This window comes from Oncorhynchus mykiss, chromosome 14 (assembly GCF_057628025.1).
Source record: "Oncorhynchus mykiss isolate SJ-2025 chromosome 14, ASM5762802v1, whole genome shotgun sequence".
NCBI lineage: Eukaryota > Metazoa > Chordata > Actinopteri > Salmoniformes > Salmonidae > Oncorhynchus > Oncorhynchus mykiss.
Genome location: NC_143035.1, coordinates 31,004,562 through 31,030,000, shown reverse-complemented (window position 1 = coordinate 31,030,000; position 25,439 = coordinate 31,004,562). Strand labels below are relative to the sequence as shown.

Below are 25,439 nucleotides of genomic sequence, written 5' to 3'. Positions count from 1 at the left end.
GCAAGAAGGGCCTTCGATGCCATCAAAAGCAGCATAAAATTCTGGCAAAAAATATTTGAATCAATTATAGAACCCAATTTCCCTTTATGGTTGTGAGGTCTGGGGTCCACTCACCAACCAAGAATTCGCAACATGGGAAAAACACCAAATTTAGACTCTGCATGCAGAATTCTCCAAAATATCCTCAGTATACAACGTAGAACACCAAATAATGCATACAGAGCAGAATTAGGCCAATATACGCTAATTATCAAAATCCATAAAAGAGCCGTTGAATTCTACAACCACCTAAATGGAAGTGATTCCCAAACCTTCCATAACAAAGCCATCACCTACAGAGATATGAACCTGGAGAAGAGTCCCCTAAGCAAGCTGGTCCTGGGGCTCTGTTCACAAACACAAACACACCCTACAGAGAGATGAACCTGGAGAAGAGTCCCCTAAGCAAGCTGGTCCTGGGGCTCTGTTCACAAACACAAACACACCCTACAGAGAGATGAACCTGGAGAAGAGTACCCTAAGCAAGCTGGTCCTGGGGCTCTGTTCACAAACACAAACACACCCTACAGAGAGATGACCCTGGAGAAGAGTCCCCTAAGCAAGCTGGTCCTGGGGCTCTGTTCACAAACACAAACACACCCTACAGAGAGATGAACCTGGAGAAGAGTCCCCTAAGCAAGCTGGTCCAGACCCCAGCTGAACATTTTATGCTGGAAAACACTTGGTTTGTTATATCTGATTAAAACAAAACCGCTATTCATTAAATACGAATACCGAACTTGGTTTTGCATGGATTCTGCAAGCTTTTAGCAGCTAGGACTGCTATTTATTGTCCCGGAATCCCGCTTGACAGACAGGTTGAAGCCTGCTTAACAGACAGGTTGAAGCCTGCTTAACAGACAGGTTGAAGCCTGCTTAACAGACAGGTTGAAGCCTGCTTGACAGACAGGTTAAAGCCCACTTAACAGACAGGTTGAAGCCTGCTTGACAGACAGGTTGAAGCCCACTTAACAGACAGGTTGAAGCCTGCTTAACAGACAGGTTGAAGCCCACTTAACAGACAGGTTGAAGCCCGCTTGACAGACAGGTTGAAGCCCGCTTGACAGACAGGTTGAAGCCTGCTTGACAGACAGGTTGAAGCCTGCTTGACAGACAGGTTGAAGCCTGCTTGACAGACAGGTTGAAGCAGACAGGTTGAAGCCTGCTTGACAGACAGGTTGAAGCCTGCTTAACAGACAGGTTGAAGCCTGCTTAACAGACAGGTTGAAGCCTGCTTGACAGAGAAGCTAAGCTGCTAGCCAGCAAGCTAACGAAGTTGGTACCAGCTCTCTTTGTCTGTAGAAATAAATGAAATGTTCCAGCATTGTTTCGGGACAAACCAGATCACCTGGAGTTCCAATGCGGCAGTTGTTTACTTGCCGAGGACTATAGGCTTGAGGTGGCTTCCTTGATCACGCAGGTCGCCAGCCTACAGAATAATTTTCTACGCCGGTGGCTGGACGGCGTTAGCGCTTGTTGGATGCATCTCCGCCTTGTCGCTTGTCCTTATCCGACTGGCCGGTGTTGCCCGGAGATCCCCCAGCTGATAGCGGAGTCGAAGGAGCACAGCAAGAGGAGCATGGCAATCAACGATGGTGGCATGTCTCGAGTTGTGGAAGCCGAAGACAGAGGCCTCCCGCAAAACAGTCTACACTCCCAACGAGAGGCACGGAGCGAATACAAACAACGAAAAGTTTTGCCGTTCTGAAGCCTGATCTTCCTGCACCTTTATTGCTGGGGGTTGCCTGTGTCTGAAGCCGCTCTGCCTACTACTACGATTTCGAAGTTGAAGTCGGCAACCTTCCATCCCTGCTCTGGATGGAGCGGGGCTTCTCCATCTATCGAAGGCCTGCCTGCACCAGGCACCGGGAGCAATGGGCTCACGTTATCCTGCCTCTCGTCCGTCCATAAAAGGTTCTCAGAATCCTGTGAAGCACGGGAGAGAGTGGACAGATTTCCTTGACCTTCTCGCCAGCCTTGATTTTGGTCAGTTCCATGGTAAGAAATGTGACCATTCCTGGTGCAAAAACTATGTCCTATCCCGGAGCTCGAGTAAATGACATTATAGCTGCACTAAGCTGCTCCTGAATGTAGAGCTGATTGACTCTCACAAAAGACCCATCATCATCTGGCCCTGTGCCCTCTCTGAATCATGGCAGTGAACGCTTCAGCAAGATTCTTTCTCTTCACAACTGGCTACGTGATGATTGCAGCTCAATGGGTGTAACTTTTGTTGACAATTTCGATACCTTTTGGAAACAAAACACATTTTATGAGGAGGATGGGATCCACCCAAATCATTTGGGTCCCTGGATCCTTTCACAGCATTATAAGGCTGCGTTGAGACAATGACTTATCAATGACCCAAGCCCAGCTCAGTTACTCCCTACCATTGTGGTGTAGAGTTTTCATAATGCTTCAGCAAATGTACATAACAACAGGAGCGTTAGTAGACACAATGTAAGTAACCTAATTGATGTCCCTCTAACTACACTGACAGACAGGTCAGGGTAGTTAGCCTCTGCTGATCCTATAGCTATTGTACGCAGTAATCATGTGCCTATGAACCAGATTTATTCTGTTATCACTGAGCCGGTGTTCCCTAGGAGGAAGTCCACTGTGTGCAGTTTCCCTGCACTAACATAAATAACATGAGCATGTCTACTTCTGCTAAGCTTCTCAGTAAAGCAATAAAAACAAGTAAGCATCCCAGAAGAAAAGTGCTAACAATAGCCCACGTTAACGTAGGTAGCTGAAGAAACAAGGTTCAAGAAATCAATAAATTGCTAGTAACGGATAACTTTCATATTCATATTTCATATTCATATCTCTGAAACTCGCTTAGATAATACCTTTGATGATACAGTGGTAGCAATACATGGTTATAACATTTACAGAAAATATAGAAATGCTAATGGTGGAGGTGTTTCTGTTTATATTCAGAACCACATTCCTGTAAAGCTTAGAGAGGATCTCATGTTAAATGCTGTTGAAGTAATATGGCTACAGGTTCATCTGCCTCACCTAAAGCCATTCTTGTGGGAAGCTACTATAGACCACCAAGCACTAACAGTCAGTATCTGGATAACATGTGAAATGCTTGACAATGTATGTTATATCAACAGAGAAGTATATTTTCTGGGTGATTTAAATATTTACTGGCATTCATCAAGCTGCCCACTCAAGAAAAAGCTTGCTTCAGGTTATCAGTCAGCCTACCAGGGTAGTTACAAACAGCACAGGAATGAAATCAACAACATGTATCGATCACTTATTTACTAATGCCACATACATTTTCTTGAAAGCAGTATCCAGATCCATTGGATGTAATGATCACAATAGTAGCCATATCTATGAAAACCAAAGTTTTAAAAGGCTGGGCCTAATATAGCATATAAGAGGTCACACAATAAGTTGTAGCGATTCCTACGTTGTTGATGTAAAGAATATTTGTTGGTCCGTGGTGTGTAATGAGGAGCAACCAGACGCTGCACTTGACTTGCTTTGAGTAAAGCCATCGTGTCTATGTATGCGGATGACTCAACACTATACATGTCAGCTACTACAGTGACTGAAATGACTGCAACACTAAACAAAGAGTTGCAGTTAGTTTCAGAATGGGTGGCAAGGAATAAGTTAGTCCTAAATATTTCTAAAACTAAATGTCACGCCCTGACCTTAGGTATCCTTTTTATTCTCTATGTTTGGTTAGGTCAGGGTGTGACTCGGGTGGGAAAGTCTATGTTTTCTATTTCTTTGTGTTTGGCCGTGTGTGTGTGTGGTTCCCAATCAGAGGCAGCTGTCTATCGTTGTCTCTGATTGGAGATCACATATAAGTTGTCATTTTCCTTTTGGTTTTTTTGGGATCTTGTTTTCTGTTTAGTGTTTCTGCCTGACAGAACTGTGCGCTTTCGTTTTCACGTTTTGTTATTTTGTTTGAGTGTTTTTTGAAAGAAAATAATCATGAACACTTTCCATGCTTTGGTCCACTCTTCCTGCCAGAGAGAGCCGTAACACTAAAAGTATTGTATTTGGGACAAATCATTCAGTTAACCCTAAACCTCAACTAAATATCGTAATAAATCATGTGGAAAGTTGATGTAACTAAAGTGCTTGGAGAAACCCTGGATTGTAAACTGTCATGGTCAAAACATATTGATACAACAGTGGCTAAGATGAGGAGAAGCATGTCAAGGCAGCAGCTAAAGGGTATCCATAATAAATACATATACAACTACAGAGCCCCAGGACAGCAACACAATTAGACACAACCAAATCATGAGAAAACAACAAAAACACTGAGCAAACTAAAATGCTATTTGACCCAAAATGAAGGAAAGCTTTGACTATGTACAGAGCATTGCTATTGAGAGAGGCCACAGTAGGCAGACCTGGCTCTCTCACACTGCCCACAAAATGAGGTGGAAACTGAGCTGCACTTCCTAACCTCCTGCCAAATGCATGACCATATTAGAGACACATATTTCCCTCAGATTAACTCCCATATCTACTGAGTGAAATCACACCACACCAGCAAGATTTGTGACCTGCTGCCACAAGAAAATGGGAACCAGTGAAGAACAAACACCAATGTAAATACATCCCATATTTATTTATTTTCCCTTTATAAAGTAGTTGAACTATTTGCACATTGTTACAACACTGTATGTAGACATAATAGGACATTTAAAATGTCTTTATTTTTTTGAGACTTGTGTAATATTTAATGTTAATTTTGATTGTTTATTTTACTTTTGTTTACTATCTATTTCACTTGCTTTGTTTGGCAATGTAAACATATGTTTCCCATGCCAATAAAGCCCTTTGAATTGAATTGAGTGGGGGAGAGAGAGAGCGAGAGTACGACCAGAAAGAGAGATAGAGGACAGTGTGGACCATTAAATGACACAACACATCTGGACTCGAGAGAGAGAGGGAGAGAGGGAGAGAGAGAGAGAGAGGGAGGGAGAGAGGGAGGGAGAGAGAGAGAGAGAGAGAGAGAGAGAGAGAGAGAGGCAGAGAGACAGAGAAACACAGAGACAGAGAAAGAGAGAGAGACACAGAAAGAGAAGACGTCAGACAGAGAGAGAGAGAGGACAGTGTACAGTACCTTACAGTTGTGACAGCAGACTCCGTGGGAACACTCTGCTCCAGCCTTCAGAGTACAGTTGTTGGCATTACAGCAGGGACTGGAACACTCCTGTAGAGAGAGGATGGATAATCAGCGCACGCACGCACGCACGCACACACATACGTACCCCCTTAACCTCTCTCACCTCCTCATCTCCACAGTCACACTCCTCTCCATCCTCCAGGTACCCGTTCCCACAGCGCTGCCCCCCGTGCATGGCTCTGGGGTTGGGGAGGTTGAACAGACACTTCCCCCCTCCAGAGCTCAGATACCTGCTCAGCTCCCGCTGGTTACAGCCATTAAACACACGCGGGAACGGGTGGCTGCGACACACACACCAGGGGTGTATTCGGGTAAGGTGCAACGATGCCAACGTTACAGATAGAACATGCTATGAATAGACTAGGTGATTCCTTCTACTCTACATGTCAGAGAAGAAAGTGTGTTCTAAGTAATATATTTCTATACAGACATTCATATTCCACAACATTTTGCTCAGCTGAACATGTCCCAGGACTGTCTGTTACAAAGCAGGATCAATCATTATAGCATTAGTTATTTAACCTTTATTCATAAAGGGTTTATTGTCATTGAGATAAAATCTCTTTAATAGAAAGACAGATTTTCAACATAGATAGATTCTCTCACCCAGTGGCAGCAGCCATGATGCAGCCTCCATCATCAGCCTTGGCCTGGCAGCACCCAGGGCTGTCGTGGCTCATGCCAAAGTTATGCCCCATCTCGTGAGCCATGGTCGCTGCCACGCCCACAGCACTGTCAGAGTGGTCCTGCAGGGGGGTAGAGGTCAGGGAGTTACAGGTGAATTCCCGTATTGAAAGTCAAAGGGACATACATCTCATGTTAGCTTGGTTCTAGATCTATGTGTGCTATTACAAATACATCACAACTTCATTACAACTTTAGAGACATCTTTACTGGGCTGCTATTGGCTAGGGTCAAATCTCAAACGACAGAGTTCTGTTGTAGTCTTACTGAGTTGACTCCCCCTGACTGGTACTCTGAGCACATGGCTCTGAGAGGGGCCAGCCCAATGGTGGTGCCCTGAAACGCCACGCCCCTGGGGAAACAAAATAACACAGCTTTGTAGTTCCACTGAACGGTCTTAATGGAAGGAAGAGAGATGGATTAAGGATGGATGGATTAAGGATGGATGGATCAAAGGAGAGTGCTGAGCATTGTTATGAGCTGAGCATTGTCATTGAGGAGTGTGTGTGTGTTTGTGTGTCACGCTAACGTGATGAGTTGAGTTGAGCGTTGTCGTTGAGGAGTGTGTGTGTCACGCTAACGTGATGAGTTGAGTTGAGCGTTGTCGTTGAGGAGTGTGTGTGTCACACTAACGTGATGAGTTGAGCATTGTCGTTGAGGAGTGTGTGTGTGTGTGTGCGTGTGTGTGTGTGTGTGTGTCACACTAACGTGATGAGTTGAGCTTTGTCGTTAGGTAGTGTGTGTGTGTGTGTGTGTCACACTAACGTGATGAGTTGAGCGTTGTCGTTAGGTAGTGTGTGTAGCTGCTTGCGTCTCCAAGCCAGGAACGCTCCCAGGGTACTGTAGGGGTTACCAGACACACTGATCCTGTCCTGATCAGACCACACCTCCAGACCGATCACTGCCACACGAATACTTAGAGACTTGTAGTACTACACACACACACACACACACACACACACACACACACACACACACACACACACACACACACACACACAAAGATAATTTGACTAACATGGAAGTACAATATAATTGTTAATTATGTTCAGTGAGGATACAGTAGTGAATGTCTGAGTGGGTGCAGGGGTTAAATTGGGCCGGGTCCCGCCGGGTACAAGACCCGGCACCTATGATCCAAATGAGAGCCAGACGGAGCTGAGACCCGGCACCTATGATCCAAATGAGAGCCAGACGGAGCTGAGACCCGGTACCTATGATCCAAATGAGAGCCAGACGGAGCTGAGACCCGGCACCTATGGTCCAAATGAGAGCCAGACGGAGCTGAGACCCGGCACCTATGATCCAAATGAGAGCCAGACGGAGCTGAGACCCGGTACCTATGATCCAAATGAGAGCCAGACGGAGCTGAGACCCGGTACCTATGATCCAAATGAGAGCCAGACGGAGCTGAGACCCGGTACCTATGATCCAAATGAGAGCCAGACGGAGCTGAGACCCGGTACCTATGATCCAAATGAGAGCCAGACGGAGCTGAGACCCGGCACCTATGATCCAAATGAGAGCCAGACGGAGCTGAGACCCGGTACCTATGATCCAAATGAGAGCCAGACGGAGCTGAGACCCGGTACCTATGATCCAAATGAGAGCCAGACGGAGCTGAGACCCGGTACCTATGATCCAAATGAGAGCCAGACGGAGCTGAGACCCGGTACCTATGATCCAAATGAGAGCCAGACGGAGCTGAGACCCGGTACCTATGATCCAAATGAGAGCCAGACGGAGCTGAGACCCGGTACCTATGATCCAAATGAGAGCCAGACGGAGATGAGACCCGGTACCTATGATCCAAATGAGAGCCAGACGGAGCTGAGACCCGGTACCTATGATCCAAATGAGAGCCAGACGGAGCTGAGACCCGGTACCTATGATCCAAATGAGAGCCAGACGGAGCTGAGACCCGGTACCTATGATCCAAATGAGAGCCAGACGGAGCTGAGACCCGGTACCTATGATCCAAATGAGAGCCAGACGGAGCTGAGACCCGGTACCTATGATCCAAATGAGAGCCAGGCGGAGCTGAGACCCGGCACCTATGATCCAAATGAGAGCCAGGCGGAGCTGAGACCCGGTACCTATGATCCAAATGAGAGCCAGGCGGAGCTGAGACCCGGTACCTATGATCCAAATGAGAGCCAGACGGAGCTGAGACCCGGTACCTATGATCCAAATGAGAGCCAGACGGCGCTGAGACCCGGTACCTATGATCCAAATGAGAGCCAGGCGGAGCTGAGACCCGGTACCTATGATCCAAATGAGAGCCAGACGGAGCTGAGACCCGGCACCTATGATCCAAATGAGAGCCAGACGGAGCTGAGACCCGGTACCTATGATCCAAATGAGAGCCAGGCGGAGCTGAGACCCGGTACCTATGATCCAAATGAGAGCCAGGCGGAGCTGAGACCCGGTACCTATGATCCAAATGAGAGCCAGGCGGAGCTGAGACCCGGTACCTATGATCCAAATGAGAGCCAGACGGAGCTGAGACCCGGTACCTATGATCCAAATGAGAGCCAGACGAAGCTGAGACCCGGTACCTATGATCCAAATGAGAGCCAGGCGGAGCTGAGACCCGGTACCTATGATCCAAATGAGAGCCAGACGGAGCTGAGACCCGGTACCTATGATCCAAATGAGAGCCAGACGGCGCTGAGACCCGGTACCTATGATCCAAATGAGAGCCAGACGGAGCTGAGACCCGGTACCTATGATCCAAATGAGAGCCAGACGGAGCTGAGACCCGGTACCTATGATCCAAATGAGAGCCAGACGGAGCTGAGACCCGGTACCTATGATCCAAATGAGAGCCAGACTGAGCTGAGACCCGGTACCTATGATCCAAATGAGAGCCAGACGGAGCTGAGACCCGGTACCTATGATCCAAATGAGAGCCGGGCGGAGCTGAGACCCGGCACCTATGATCCAAATGAGAGCCAGGCGGAGCTGAGACCCGGTACCTATGATCCAATTGAGAGCCAGGCGGAGCTGAGACCCGGTACCTATGATCCAAATGAGAGCCAGACGGAGCTGAGACCCGGTACCTATGATCCAAATGAGAGCCAGACGGCGCTGAGACCCGGTACCTATGATCCAAATGAGAGCCAGGCGGAGCTGAGACCCGGTACCTATGATCCAAATGAGAGCCAGACGGAGCTGAGACCCGGTACCTATGATCCAAATGAGAGCCAGACGGAGCTGAGACCCGGTACCTATGATCCAAATGAGAGCCAGACGGAGCTGAGACCCGGTACCTATGATCCAAATGAGAGCCAGACGGAGCTGAGACCCGGTACCTATGATCCAAATGAGAGCCAGACGGAGCTGAGACCCGGTACCTATGATCCAAATGAGAGCCAGACGGAGCTGAGACCCGGTACCTATGATCCAAATGAGAGCCAGACGGAGCTGAGACCCGGTACCTATGATCCAAATGAGAGCCAGACGGAGCTGAGACCCGGTACCTATGATCCAAATGAGAGCCAGGCGGAGCTGAGACCCGGCACCTATGATCCAAATGAGAGCCAGGCGGAGCTGAGACCCGGTACCTATGATCCAAATGAGAGCCAGGCGGAGCTGAGACCCGGTACCTATGATCCAAATGAGAGCCAGACGGCGCTGAGACCCGGTACCTATGATCCAAATGAGAGCCAGGCGGAGCTGAGACCCGGTACCTATGATCCAAATGAGAGCCAGACGGAGCTGAGACCCGGTACCTATGATCCAAATGAGAGCCAGACGGAGCTGAGACCCGGTACCTATGATCCAAATGAGAGCCAGACGGAGCTGAGACCCGGTACCTATGATCCAAATGAGAGCCAGACGGAGCTGAGACCCGGTACCTATGATCCAAATGAGAGCCAGGCGGAGCTGAGACCCGGTACCTATGATCCAAATGAGAGCCAGACGGCGCTGAGACCCGGTACCTATGATCCAAATGAGAGCCAGACGGAGCTGAGACCCGGTACCTATGATCCAAATGAGAGCCAGACGGCGCTGAGACCCGGTACCTATGATCCAAATGAGAGCCAGGCGGAGCTGAGACCCGGTACCTATGGTTATTTGAATTATCCAATGATTTTTTTTTCTCCCACATTTACATTTTCCACAGCCAACAACACGAGTAAACAACAGCTAAATCAGACAATCCCATAGTAGAATAGTTGACCTATTCAATTGTCAACCTGTCGCAATCTATGAGAGAAAATAACATTCCTCTCGAGGCTCTGTCAAATTGCGATTGCTGCACAGGGAGATAAATATGCTTGCCCAGTCATTGTACAACATTCTTAATGCAGTCCTGATAAAACACACCTTTGAAATCAATTTTGATGGCCATTGAGCTTTCTAGTGTTATCAGGCTATACTTCATTCTCAAATCCAAGAAATTAGTTGGCCTAAAATGCACAATTTTAGATACAGAGTGTTTAGAACCAGTGTTTAGAACCAGAGTGGTTAGAACCAGAGTGTTTAGAACCAGTGTTTAGAACCAGTGTTTAGAACCAGAATGTTTAGAACCAGAGTGTTTAGAACCAGAGTGGTTAGAACCAGAGTGGTTAGAACCAGAGTGTTTAGAACCAGTGTTTAGAACCAGAATATTTAGAACCAGAGTGTTTAGAACCAGAGTGTTTAGAACCAGAGTTCTTAGAACCAGAGTGTTTAGAACCAGAGTGTTTAGAACCAGAGTGCTTAACAGCTGCATGGTTTATGCACGTCAGCGCTCGTTAATTGTGCCAGTGGCGTTGAAGGTAGAGGGGAGACTGGGGCTAAATGTAACAGGGATCAGGTGTAACAGGTACACACAATTCACAGTACATGATCTTTGGTTGGCTGAGTCCCAGTGGAACATGTTTTGTTGTTGTTGGGACAAGTCAGTAATATGTTAGCTAACTAGCCTATTGTTGACACTTTAAAGTTTGTGATCTAGCCTGCCTGATCATATGGACCTATATGTTATTGGGCTCATTTTGGGGGGAAATGGTATTTTATGACATTTTATTTTCATTCATTTTGCAGTAGAATGTCCTTGTAGAAAGTCAGCAGACCATCTCACAGTTCTTCTATCCCTCAAAATGGTAGTATGCTGTGATATGTGCCTTTTGTCAGTATTATATTGTTTAGGTGTACTATATCTCCATCAGGACACGCCCCCGAACTAATCCCAAATGAACCACAGTGTGTGGGCTTTTCTCACCTTGTCTACGTAGTTAGCCGCCTCCAGCAGTTTCCTTTTCGTCCTTTTTAAGTCCCCGCCGTGCTTCTGAAACTACACACACACACACACACACACACACACACACACACACACACACACACACACACACACACACACACACACACACACACACACACACACACAGTTACTGCCATGCTTGTAAAATTTAACACAGGATGTGAGTCAGGGCAGCAGGATGACCTCAACCAATCAGACACATCAGACAGCAATGAAGGATATTAGAACAGACCCTGTTAGGTCTCATTAGAACAGACCCTGTTAGGTCTCATTAGAACAGACCCTGTTAGGTCTCATTAGAACAGACCCTGTTAGGTCTCATTAGAACAGACCCTGTTAGATCTCATTAGAACAGACCCTGTTAGGTCTCATTAGAACAGACCCTGTTAGGTCTCATTAGAACAGACCCTGTTAGGTGTCATTAGAACAGACCCTGTTAGGTCTCATTAGAACAGACCCTGTTAGGTCTCATTAGAACAGACCCTGTTAGGTCTCATTAGAACAGACCCTGTTAGGTCTCATTAGAACAGACTCTGTTAGGTCTCATTAGAACAGACCCTGTTAGATCTCATTAGAACAGACCCTGTTAGGTCTCATTAAAACAGACCCTGTTAGGTCTCATTAGAACAGACCCTGTTAGGTCTCATTAGAACAGACCCTGTTAGGTCTCATTAGAACAGACTCTGTCAGGTCTCATTTGAACAGACTTTGTCAGGTCTCATTAGGGGGAAGTGGGAAGGATGTGGTTGAAGTACGACGATAGAGAGATGAAGGGATGGGGGGGATGTAACAGAGAGATGGAGTGTCTCTAGTTCAGTATTTCCTTGCAGTATGAGTCACAGGTCGGAAGAGGAGATGGAGGTCATGCATCCTTTCTACCCTCTCACCGATACAACTGACTAACTGGAATAAATGGCCAAGTAAAATGTCTGGCCTCTTACCTCAGCATGGTCAGCTACCAGCAGCAGCTCTACATACTTCATACTCTGGCCCACGTCTCTCCGCTCCTGGAGAAATATCAGGACATAGTAGAGAACTTCATAGCCAACTATTACAGTGTATTATTACTTGTTATGAGCGCGCGCCACACACACGTACCCCTATAATGTTTCATTATCAACTCATAGTATGTTATGCCTGTTTCCCATGGGACTTAAAATGGCTGATATTTCACTGATACAAAGCAGCACTCCCTATTCTCTGAAGAAGATAGTGGTGGTTCTCATATCAGACACCAACCAGTCTATCTGTGCCTCCTCCACTCACCCTTCTGCCCCACGGTGACATCATTCCCTGGATGAGGTCACCCAGCCCCTCCCCCTGGCCTTGGTTGCTATGGCGTTGCCCGCAGGTTCTGTTGGGCAAACGGAGGTTCTCGGCTCGGAACACGGCGTGAGGAGGCTGTGTATCCATGGTGACAGCGGGCAGGGGTTCTATCAGGTAGCTGACACTGGTGTTCACCGTAACCAGTCCCCTAGGGAAACAGAGATATGGGTCACATCAGTTCCAGGCTAGAAAACATAAAATATTTATATTACCTAACTAACTAAAACTATTATAGCTGGGAACGTAGCTGTGTTTAAAACTCCATCAAATATATATTGCGAGAAGTTAGATATGTCAGAATGTAAAACTAGAAGCAGCAGGAATTTACGTCAGGTCTTAGACAACTACATCATGACTGAACTGTGTATATAAATTCTGATACCAGATGGATGGAGCAGAAAGAGAGAGAGAAGAAGAAGGAGAGAGACAGACACAGAGAGAGACAGAGAGAGAGAGAGATAGAGAGAGAGAGAGAGAGAGAGAGACAGAGACAGAGAGAGAGAGAGAGAGAGAGAGAGAGAGAGAGAGAGAGAGACAGAGAGAGAGAGAGAGAGAGAGAGAGAGAGAGTGAGAGTGAGAGAGAGAAAGACAGAGACAGAGACAGAGACAGAGACAGAAGATGAGGAGAGATCCTCAGGGAGATTTCTGATGTTTCCACTCAGTCAGCTGGGATATATAGTGCTGTAGGTCTGTAGGCTTCCTGCTGTGTACCATTGGCTATGCTGCTGAAGCTTCTCCCAATAGACACCCAGCACATTGCAGGTTCTGGCTCAGTGAGGATTGTGTCAGAGAGAGGCATCATACCAGGGGCTGTGGGAAACCCTTCTCCAGATGCTTTCTACACCTGCTTGTGTGTGTGTGTGTGTGTGCATGCGCACATGCGTTGCACACTGAGCGCTATGCTGCGTTTGCAGTTCTGTCCATGGGACAAAGCAGGGAGATGCATTCATCCATTCCTTTCCTGCAGATGTGTGTGTGTGAGCACTCCTCCTCCTGCAGATGTGTGTGTGAGAGCACTCCTCCTCCTGCAGATGTGTGTGTGTGAGCACTCCTCCTCCTGCAGATGTGTGTGTGTGAGCAATCCTCCTCCTACAGATGTGTGTGTGTGAGCACTCCTCCTCCTGCAGATGTGTGTGTGTGAGCACTCCTCCTCCTGCAGATGTGTGTGTGTGAGCACTCCTCCTCCTACCGATGTGTGTGTGAGCACTCCTCCTCCTACAGATGTGTGTGTGTGAGCACTCCTCCTCCTGCAGATGAGTGTGTGTGTGAGCACTCCTCCTCCTGCAGATGTGTGTGTGTGAGCAATCCTCCTCCTACAGATGTGTGTGTGTGAGCAATCCTCCTCTTACAGATGTGTGTGTGTGTGAGCACTCCTCCTCCTGCAGATGTGTGTGTGTGAGCACTCCTTCTCCTGCAGATGTGTGTGTGTGAGCACTCCTCCTCCTACAGATGTGTGTGTGAGCACTCCTCCTCCTACAGATGTGTGTGTGAGCACTCCTCCTCCTACAGATGTGTGTGTGTGAGCACTCCTCCTCCTGCAGATGAGTGTGTGTGTGAGCACTCCTCCTCCTGCAGATGTGTGTGTGTGAGCAATCCTCCTCCTACAGATGTGTGTGTGTGAGCACTCCTCCTCCTGCAGATGTGTGTGTGTGAGCACTCCTCCTCCTGCAGATGTGTGTGTGTGAGCAATCCTCCTCCTACAGATGTGTGTGTGTGTGAGCACTCCTCCTCCTACAGATGTGTGTGTGTGAGCACTCCTCCTCCTGCAGATGTGTGTGTGTGAGCACTCTTCCTCCTACAGATGTGTGTGTGAGCACTCCTCCTCCTACAGATGTGTGTGTGTGAGCACTCCTCCTCCTGCAGATGTGTGTGTGTGAGCACTCTTCCTCCTACAGATGTGTGTGTGAGCACTCCTCCTCCTACAGATGTGTGTGTGTGTGACCACTCCTCCTCCTGCAGATGAGTGTGTGTGTGAGCACTCCTCCTCCTACAGATGTGTGTGTGAGCACTCCTCCTCCTACAGATGTGTGTGTGTGAGCACTCCTCCTCCTGCAGATGAGTGTGTGTGTGAGCACTCCTCCTCCTGCAGATGTGTGTGTGTGAGCAATCCTCCTCCTACAGATGTGTGTGTGTGAGCACTCCTCCTCCTGCAGATGTGTGTGTGTGAGCACTCCTCCTCCTGCAGATGTGTGTGTGTGAGCACTCCTCCTCCTACCGATGTGTGTGTGTGAGCACTCCTCCTCCTACAGATGAGTGTGTGTGTGAGCACTCCTCCTCCTGCAGATGTGTGTGTGTGAGCACTCCTCCTCCTGCAGATGTGTGTGTGTGAGCACTCTTCCTCCTACAGATGTGTGTGTGAGCACTCCTCCTCCTACAGATGTGTGTGTGTGTGAGCACTCCTCCCCCTGCAGATGTTCTGTCAATGTATGTGTCTGTTATTCTCCTATAACAGTCTCCTCTGTAAACCCAGAAAGGAAACAATAGCAATGCTGGATCCCAACCTCTAAACTCCATCCCTGATGCTGCTGTAGCTTCAATGACTTAACATGGAACCCAATGACCTAGAAACACACTGGCCTGCATATCTCTACAGTCAGTGCAAATCAAATCAAATCAAATGTATTTGTCACATACACATGGTTAGCAGATGGTAATGCGAGTGTAGCGAAATGCTTGTGCTTCTAGTTCCGACAATGCAGTAATAATCAACAAGTAATCTAGCTAACAATTCCAAAACTACTAAGGGGATAAAGAATATGTACATAAAGATATATGAATGAGTGATGGTACAGAGCGGCATAGGCAAGATACAGTAGATGGTATTGAGTGCAGTATATACATATGAGATGAGTATGTAAACAAAGTGGCATAGTTAAAGTGGCTAGTGATACATGTATTACATAAAGATGCAGTAGATGATATAGAGTACAGTATATACATATACATATGAGATGAATAATGTAGGGTATGTAAACATTATATTAGGTAGCATTGTTTAAAGTGGCTAGTGATATATTTTACATCATTTCCCATCAATTCCCATTACTAAAGTGGCTGGAGTTGAGTCAGTGTGTTGGCAGCAGCCACTCAATGTTAGTGGTGGCTGTTTAACAGTCTGATGGCCTTGAGATAGAAGCTGTTTTTCAGTCTCTCGGTCCCAGCTTTGATGCACCTGTACTGACCTCGCCTTCTGGATGATAGCGGGGTGAACAGGCAGTGGCTCGGGTGGTTGTTGTCCTTGATGATCTTTATGGCTTTCCTGTGACATCGGGTGGTGTAGGTGTCCTGGAGGGCAGGTAGTTTGCCCCCGGTGATGCGTTGTGCAGACCTCACTACCCTCTGGAGAGCCTTACGGTTGTGGGCGGAGCAGTTGCTGTACCAGGCGGTGATACAGCCCGACAGGATGCTCTCAATTGTGCATCTGTAGAAGTTTGTGAGTGCTCTTGGTGACAAGCCAAATTTCTTCAGCCTCCTGAGGTTGAAGAGGCGCTGCTGCGCCTTCTTCACGATGCTGTCTGTGTGGGTGGACCAATTCAGTTTGTCTGTGATGTGTACGCCGAGGAACTTAAAACTTACTACCCTCTCCACTACTGTCCCGTCGATGTGGATAGGGGGGTGTTCCCTCTGCTGTTTCCTGAAGTCCACAATCATCTCCTTAGTTTTGTTGACGTTGAGTGTGAGGTTATTTTCCTGACACCACACTCCGAGGGCCCTCACCTCCTTCCTGTAGGGCGTCTCGTCGTTGTTGATAATCAAGCCTACCACTGTTGTGTCGTCCGCAAACTTGATGATTGAGTTGGAGGCGTGCGTGGCCACGCAGTCGTGGGTGAACAGGGAGTACAGAAGAGGGCTCAGAACGCACCCTTGTGGGGCCCCAGTGTTGAGGATCAGCGGGGTGGAAATGTTGTTGCCTACCCTCACCACCTGGGGGCGGCCCGTCAGGAAGTCCAGTACCCAGTTGCACAGGGCGGGGTCGAGACCCAGGGTCTCGAGCTTGATGACGAGCTTGGAGGGCACTATGGTGTTAAATGCCGAGCTGTAGTCGATGATGGGTTAGGGCAGTGTGCAGTGTGGTTGAGATTGCATCGTCTGTGGACCTATTTGGGCGGTAAGCAAATTGGAGTGGGTCTAGGGTGTCAGGTAGGGTGGAGGTGATATGGTCCTTGACTAGTCCTCTCAAAGCACTTCATGATGATGGAAGTGAGTGCTACGGGGCGGTAGTCGTTTAGCTCAGTTACCTTAGCTTTCTTGGGAACAGGAACAATGGTGGCCCTCTTGAAGCATGTGGGAACAACAGACTGGGATAGGGATTGATTGAATATGTCCGTAAACACACCAGCCAGCTGGTCTGCGCATGCTCTGAGGGCGCGGCTGGGGATGCCGTCTGGGCCTGCAGCCTTGCGAGGGTTGACACGTTTAAATGTTTTCCTCACGTCGGCTGCAGTGAAAGAGAGTCCGCATGTTTTAGTTGCGGGCCGTGTCAGTGGCACTGTATTGTCCTCAAAGCCGGCAAAAAAGTTATTTAGTCTGCCTGGGAGCAAGACATCCTGGTCCGTGACGTGGCCGATTTTCTTTTTGTAATCCGTGATTGACTGTAGACCCTGCCACATACCTCTTGTGTCTGAGCCGTTGAATTGAGATTCTAATTTGTCTCTATACTGACGCTTAGCTTGTTTGATTGCCTTGCGGAGGGAATAGTTACACTGTTTGTATTCGGTCATGTTTCCGGCCACCTTGCCCTGATTAAAAGCAGTGGTTCGGGCTTTCAGTTTCACGCGAATGCTGCCATCAATCCACGGATTCTGGTTTGGGAATGTTTTAATCGTTGCTATGGGAACGACATCTTCAACGCACGTTCTAATGAACTCGCTCACCGAATCAGCGTATTCATCAATGTTGTTGTCTGACGCAATACGAAACATATCCCAGTCCACGTGATGGAAGCAGTCTTGGAGTGTGGAGTCAGATTGGTCGGACCAGCGTTGAACAGACCTCAGCGCGGGAGCTTCTTGTTTTAGTTTCTGTCTGTAGGCAGGGATCAACAAAATGGAGTCGTGGTCAGCTTTTCCGAAAGGAGGGCAGGGAAGGGCCTTATATGCGTCGCGGAAGTTATAATAGCAGTGATCCAAGGTTTTTCCAGCACTGGTTGCGCAATCGATATGCTGATAAAATTTAGGGAGTCTTGTTTTCAGATTAGCCTTGTTAAAATCCCCAGCTACAATGAATGCAGCCTCCGGATAAATGGATTCCAGTTTGCACAGAGTCAAACAAAGTTCGTTCAGAGCCATCAATGTGTCTGCTTGGGGGGGAATATATACGGCTGTGATTATAATCGAAGAGAATTTCCTTGGTAGATAATGCGGTCGACATTTGATTGTGAGGAATTCTAAATCAGGTGAACAGAAGGACTTGAGTACCTGTATGTTGTTATGATCACACCACGTCACGTTAACCATGAAGCATACGCCCCCGCCCCTCTTCTTACCAGAAAGATGTTTGTTTCTGTCTGCGCGATGCGTGGTGAAACCAGCTGGCTGCACCGACTCCGATAGCATCTCTCCAGTGAGCCATGTTTCCATGAAGCAAAGAACGTTACAGTATCTGATGTCCCTCTGGAATGCTACCCTTGCTCGGATTTCATCAACCTTGTTGTCAAGAGACTGGACATTGGCGAGAAGAATGCTAGGGAGTGGTGCACGATGTGCCCGTCTCCGGAGTCTGACCAGAAGACCGCTCCGTTTCCCCCTTTTACGAAGTTGGGATCCATTCCGTTGTCCTGGGTGAAAGGCAGAACACAGGATCCGCTTCGCGAAAGTCATATTCTTGGTCGTACTGATGGTGAGTTGACGCTGCTCTTATGTTCAGTAGTTCTTCTCGACTGTATGTAATGAAACCTAAGATGACCTGGGTTACCAATGTAAGAAATAACACGTAAAAAAAACAAAAAACTGCATAGTTTCCTAGGAACGCGAAGCGAGGCGGCCATCTCTGTCGGCGCCGGAAGTACTACATGCATGCATGGTCAATAAATACGTAATCTTTTGACAGTGCCTGCTCTCCTATTATGTTTGATTGAAAATGACCGTGTGACATGGATGGCCATTAAATGGCCATTAAAATCAACTGAATTCATCTGTTGGAGTGCTGTCCTATTCCATGCAGTTAGTGATCACCACTTCCATCAGCAGGTTTACTGGTAGAAACGCTTACCTGAGACCTGAGCAGGTGCTGAGTGCTACACTGGACCCCTCCACACCCCGGACGTCACCATGGTAGAAACAGTGGCCCTGCAAAATGAGAGGAGAGTTAAACAAACTCACATCATGCACTTTCTTTTTGCAATGATGGCACCTAAGATTTGAGAGCTTGGTTAGCCTGTCTCGGACTCAGCCAACTCTTTAGCTATTGGACATCCAAAAAACAGAAATGGGCTGGTTTCATGAATAGCCCCCTATTGTTAGATGCTTTGGAACATCCCATTGAACTCACAGTGCTGGGTGGATAGGAGGTCTGGCGGGAACCGCTGGGACTGTACCATATCTCCTGATATCCGGGGGCCAATAACTGCCTGGAACATACAGAAAGAAAGAGAGAGAACATGATCCCACTGAAAACAGTGCTGGTGAAAAGAATACACTGTCAGCATAAAACAAAGGGCAGCAGGGTGCTCTAGTCAGAGAGAACAGAGAGAGGGAAAGGGAAAGAGAACAGAGAGAGGGAAAGAGAACAGAGAGAGGGAAAGAACAGAGAGAGGGAAAGGGAAAGAGAACAGAGAGAGGGAAAGAGAACAGAGAGAGGGAAAGGGAAAGAGAACAGAGAGAGGGAAAGAGAAAGAGAACAGAGAGAGGGAAAGAGAACAGAGAGAGGGAAAGAGAACAGAGAGAGGGAAAGAGAACAGAGAGAGGGAAAGGGAAAGAGAACAGAGAGAGGGAAAGGGAAAGAGAACAGAGAGAGGGAAAGAGAACAGAGAGAGGGAAAGAACAGAGAGAGGGAAAGGGAAAGAGAACAGAGAGAGGGAAAGGGAAAGAGAACAGAGAGAGGGAAAGAGAACAGAGAGAGGGAAAGAGAACAGAGAGAGGGAAAGAGAACAGAGAGAGGGAAAGGGAAAGAGAACAGAGAGAGGGAAAGGGAAAGAGAACAGAGAGGTAAAGGGAAATAGAACAGAGAGAGGTAAAGGGAAAGAGAACAGAGAGAGGGAAAGGGAAAGAGAACAGAGAGAGGGAAAGGGAAAAAGAACAGAGAGAGGGAAAGAGAACAGAGAGAGGGAAAGAGAACAGAGAGAGGGAAAGAGAACAGAGAGAGGGAAAGGGAAAGAGAACAGAGAGAGGGAAAGGGAAAGAGAACAGAGAGAGGGAAAGGGAAAGAGAACAGAGAGAGGGAAAGAGAACAGAGAGAGGGAAAGAGAACAGAGAGAGGGAAAGAGAACAGAGAGAGGGAAAGGGAAAGAGAACAGAGAGAGGGAAAGGGAAAGAGAACAGAGTGAGGGAAAGGGAAAGAGAACAGAGAGAGGGAAAGGGAAAGAGAACAGAGAGAGGGAAAGGGAAAGAGAACAGAGAGAGGGAAAGGGAAAGAGAACAGAGAGAGGTAAATGGAAAGAGAACAGAGAGGTAAAGGGAAATAGAACAGAGAGAGGTAAAGGGAAAGAGAACAGAGAGAGGTAAATGGAAAGAGAACAGAGAGGTAAAGGGAAATAGAACAGAGAGAGGTAAAGGGAAAGAGAACAGAGAGAGGGAAAGGGAAAGAGAACAGAGAGAGGTAAAGGGAAAGAGAACAGAGAGAGGGAAAGGGAAAGAGAACATTAGAGGAGTGTGATAGAGAGAGTGAGACAGGAATAGAGAGACCGAGAGTGAGTGATGAAAAGAGAGTGAGAGAAGTATTGTATTCATCTCCAGTGGCACACAGCTCATGAAACATTCATGGTGACATTCTGAGCTACAAAGGGAAAGAGAGTGCCTCAATGCATTACAGAGAGAGACAGAGAGATACAGAGAGAGACAGAGATACAGATACAGATACAGAGATAGACTGGAGGGGGAAATCAATCATTTCCAGGCCCAGGGACATGTACTAGTCTGTGGAGACCTAAATTCCAGAACCGGACAAGAACCTGACACCCTCAGCACACAGGGGGACAAACACCTGCCTGGAGGTGACAGCATTCCCTCCCACATATGCCCCCCTAGGCACAACTATGACAACATAACCAACAAAAACGGGTCACAACTCCTGCAGCTCTGTCGCACGCTGGGTATGTACATAGTCAATGGTAGGCTTCGAGGGGACTCCTATGGTAGGTACACCTATAGCTCATCTCTTGGCAGTAGTACTGTAGACTACTTTATCACTGACCTCAACCCAGAGTCTCTCAGAGCGTTCAAAGTCAGCCCACTGACACCCGTATCAGACCACAGCAAAATCACAGTCTACTTAAACAGAGCAATACTCAATCATGAGGCATCAAAGCCAAAGGAACTGAGTAACATTAAGAAATGCTATAGATGGAAGGAATGCAGTTTGGAAACCTACCAAAAAACAATTAGGCAACAACAAATTCAATCCCTTTTAGACAATTTCCTGGGTAAAACGTTCCACGTTAATAGTGAAGGTGTAAACTTTGCAGTAGAAAATCTTAACAGTATATTTGACCTCTCAGCTTCCCTATCAAATCTAAAAATCTCAAATAGAAAACCGAAGAAAATTAACAATAATGACAAATGGGTTTGATGAAGAATGCAAAAATCTAAGAAAGAAATTGAGAAACCTGTCCAACCAAAAACATAGAGACCCGGAAAACCTGAGTCTACGCCTTCACTATGGTGAATCACTAAAACAATACAGAAATACACTACGGAAAAAGAAGGAACAGCATGTCAGAAATCAGCTCAATGCAATTGAAGAATCCATAGACTCTAACCACTTCTGGGAAAATTGGAAAACACTAAACAAACAACAACACAAAGAATTATCTATCCAAAATGGAGATGTATGGGTAAACCACTTCTCCAATCTTTTTGGCTCTTTAACAAAGAATAAAGAGCAAAAACATATACATGATCAAATACAGATCTTAGAATCAACTATTAAAGACTACCAGAACCCACTGGATTCTCCAATTACATTGAATGAGTTACAGGACAAAATAAAAACCCTCCAACCCAAAAAGGCCTGTGGTGTTGATGGTATCCTCAATGAAATGATCAAATATACAGACAACAAATTCCAATTGGCTATACTAAAACTCTTTAACATCATCCTTAGCTCTGGCATCTTCCCCAATATTTGGAACCAAGGACTGATCACCCCAATCCACAAAAGTGGAGGCAAATTTGACCTCAATAACTACCGTGGAATATGCGTCAACAGTAACCTTGGGAAAATCCTCTGCATTATCATTAACAGCAGACTCGTACATTTCCTCAATGAAAACAATGTACTGAGCAAATGTCAAATGGGCTTTTTACCAAATTACCGTACAACAGACCATGTATTCACGCTGCACACCCTAATTGACAACCAAACAAACCAAAACAAAGGCAAAGTCTTCTCATGCTTTGTTGATTTCTAAAAAGCCTTCGACTCAATTTGGCATGAGGGTCTGCTATACAAACTGATGGAAAGTGGTGTTGGGGGTAAAACATATGACATTATAAAATCCATGTACACAAACAACAAGTGTGCGGTTAAAATTGGCAAAAAACACACACATTTCTTCACACAGGGTCGTGGGGTTAGACAGGGATGCAGCTTAAGCCCCACCCTCTTCAACATATATATCAACGAATTGGCGCGGGCACTAGAAAAGTCTGCAGCACCCGGCCTCACCCTGCTAGAATCCGAAGTCAAATGTCTGCTGTTTGCTGATGATCTGGTGCTTCTGTCACCAACCAAGGAGGGCCTACAGCAGCACCTAGATCTTATGAACAGATTCTGTCAGACCTGGGCCCTGACAGTAAATCTCAGTAAGACCAAAATAATGGTGTTCCAAAAAAGGTCCAGTCACCAGGACCACAAATACAAATTCCATCTAGACACTGTTGCCCTAGAGCACACAAAGAACTATACATACCTTGGCCTAAACATCAGCGCCACAGGTAACTTCAACAAAGCTGTGAACGATCTGAGAGACAAGGCAAGAAGGGCATTCTATGCCATCAAAAGGAACATAAATTTCAACATACCACTTAGGATTTGGCTAAAAATACTTGAATCAGTCATAGAGCCCATTGCCCTTTATGGTTGTGAGGTCTGGGGTCCGCTCACCAACCAAGACTTCACAAAATGGGACAAACACCAAATTGAGACTCTGCACGCAGAATTCTGCAAAAATATCCTCTGTGTACAACGTAGAACACCAAATAATGCATGCAGAGCAGAATTAGGCCGATACCCACTAATTATCAAAATCCAGAAAAGAGCTGTTAAATTCTATAACCACCTAAAAGGAAGCGATTCCCAAACCTTCCATAACAAAGCCATCACCTACAGAGAGATGAACCTGGAGAAGAGTCCCCTAAGCAAGCTGGTCCTGGGGCTCTGTTCACAAACACAAACACACCCTACAGAGCTCCAGGACAACAGCACAATTAGACCCAACCAAAGCATGAGAAAACAAAAAGATAATTACTTAACACATTGGAAAGAATTAACAAAAAAACAGAGCAAACTAGAATGCTATTTGGCCCTACACAGAGAGTACACAGCGGCAGAACACCTGACCACTGTGACTGACCCAAAATTAAGGAAAGCTTTGACTATGTACAGACTCAGTGAGCATAGCCTTGCTATTGAGAAAGGCCGCCGTAGGCAGACATGACTCTCAAGAGAAGACAGGCTATGTGCTCACTGCCCACAAAATGAGGTGGAAACTGAGCTGCACTTCCTAACCTCCTGCCCAATGTATGACCATATTAGAGAGACATATTTCCCTCAGATTACACAGATCCACAAAGAATTCAAAAACAAATCCAATTTTGATAAACTCCCATATCTACTGGGTGAAATTCCACAGTGTGCCATCACAGCAGCAAGATTTGTGACCTGTTGCCACGAGAAAAGGTCAACAAGTGAAGAACAAACACCACTGTAAATACAACCCATATTTATGCTTATTTATTTTATCTTGTGTCCTTTAACCATTTGTACATTGTTAAAACACTGTATATATATAATATGACATTTGTAATGTCTTTATTGTTTTGAAACTTCTCTATGTGTAATGTTTACTGTTAACTTTTATTGTTTATTTCACTTTATATATTATCTAACTCACTTGCTTTGGCAATGTTAACACGTTTCCCATGCCAATAAAGCCCTAGAATTGAATTTAATTTAATTGAATTTAATTTAATTGATAGACAGAGATATTGAATTGATAGACAGAGATACAGATACAGAGATAGACAGAGATACAGATACAGAGATAGACAGAGAGATACAGATACAGAGATAGACAGAGAGATACAGATACAGAGATAGACAGAGATACAGATACAGAGATAGACAGAGATACAGATACAGAGATAGACAGAGATACAGATACAGAGACAGACAGAGAGATACAGATACAGAGATAGACATAGATACAGATACAGAGAGAGAAAGAGACAAAGAGAGAGAGACAGAGAGATACAAAGAAAGATACAGAGATACCGAGAGATACAGCGATACAATTAGAATATCTATGTACACTACCATTCAAAAGTTTGGGGTCACTTAGAAATGTCCTTGTTTTTGAAAGAAAAGCATATTTTTTTCGACCATTAAAATAACATCAAATTGATCAGAAATACAGTGTAGACATTGTTAATGTTGTAAAGGATTATTGTAGCTGGAAACGGATGATTGTTAATGGAATGTCTACATAGGCGTACAGAGGCCCATTTTCAGCAACCATCACTCCTGTGTTCCAATGGCATGTTGTGTTAGCTAATCCAAGTTTATCATTTTAAAAGACTAATTGATCATTAGAAAACCCTTTTGCAATTATGTTAGCACAGCTGAAAACTGTTGTGCTGATTAAGAAGCAATAAAACCCTCCTTCTTTAGACTAGACTAGAGTATCTGGAGCATCAGCATTTGTGGGTTAAATTACAGGCTCAAAATGGCCAGAAACGAAAAAAATTCTTCTGAAACTCGTCAGTCTATTCTTGCTCTCAGAAATGAAGGCTATTCCATGCGAGAAATTGCCAAGAAACTGAAGATCTCGTACAACGCTGTGTATTACTCACTTCACGCTAACTGTCTCTAACCAGAATAGAAAGAGGAGTTGGAGGCCCCGGTGCACAAATGAGCAAGAGGGTGGATTCATGCTGACTTGGGAGTGTCACCCTGGGTAAACTCAGAGAGTTATGAGTAAATAACAGCCTTGTCAAACACACACAGATGCTCTATAAACATACCAACAAACACACAGATGCTCTATAAACATACCAACAAACACACAGATGCTCTATAAACATACCAACAAACACACAGATGCTCTATAAACATACCAACAAACACACAGATGCTCTATAAACATACCAACAAACACACATATGCTCTATAAACATACCAACAAACACACATATGCTCTATAGACATACCAACAAACACACAGATGCTCTATAAACATACCAACAAACACACAGATGCTCTATAGACATACCAACAAACACACAGATGCTCTATAGACATACCAACAAACATTCAGGGGGTCTTCGACAGATGTTTGTAATGTTTCTCTGATTGGGTCCAAGTCTGTCTCAATCCACTCTTCCTGTTTTCATTCAAATGCTCAGTCAACCTACCAGCTGTTATATGTCTCTATCTCTCTAAGAAATGCAGCTGGACCAAGCTGAACACACACACAGACACAATTGGGAGACATCATTCTTCATCAGAATACTGATATTTGGTTTGGATTGGACACTGGGTTTGGCTGAGGACTCACACGAATACAATTTAGTCCTTTAGCAGATGCTCATA

At 46.1% G+C, this 25,439-nt stretch overlaps 1 protein-coding gene across 1 annotated transcript in view; it reads right to left on the bottom strand.

Moving 5' to 3' along the window:
- The window catches only part of LOC110504608 (disintegrin and metalloproteinase domain-containing protein 19-like), an 81,005-nt gene that overhangs the window by 7,984 nt on the left and 47,582 nt on the right, over positions 1–25,439 (bottom strand). Inside the window, 10 exon segments of the mRNA XM_090198116.1 lie at positions 5,150–5,239; positions 5,316–5,493; positions 5,819–5,958; positions 6,164–6,248; positions 6,662–6,828; positions 11,109–11,180; positions 12,089–12,154; positions 12,414–12,621; positions 18,684–18,760; positions 18,963–19,041. Coding sequence (XP_090054242.1) covers positions 5,150–5,239; positions 5,316–5,493; positions 5,819–5,958; positions 6,164–6,248; positions 6,662–6,828; positions 11,109–11,180; positions 12,089–12,154; positions 12,414–12,621; positions 18,684–18,760; positions 18,963–19,041 — 1,162 coding nt within the window.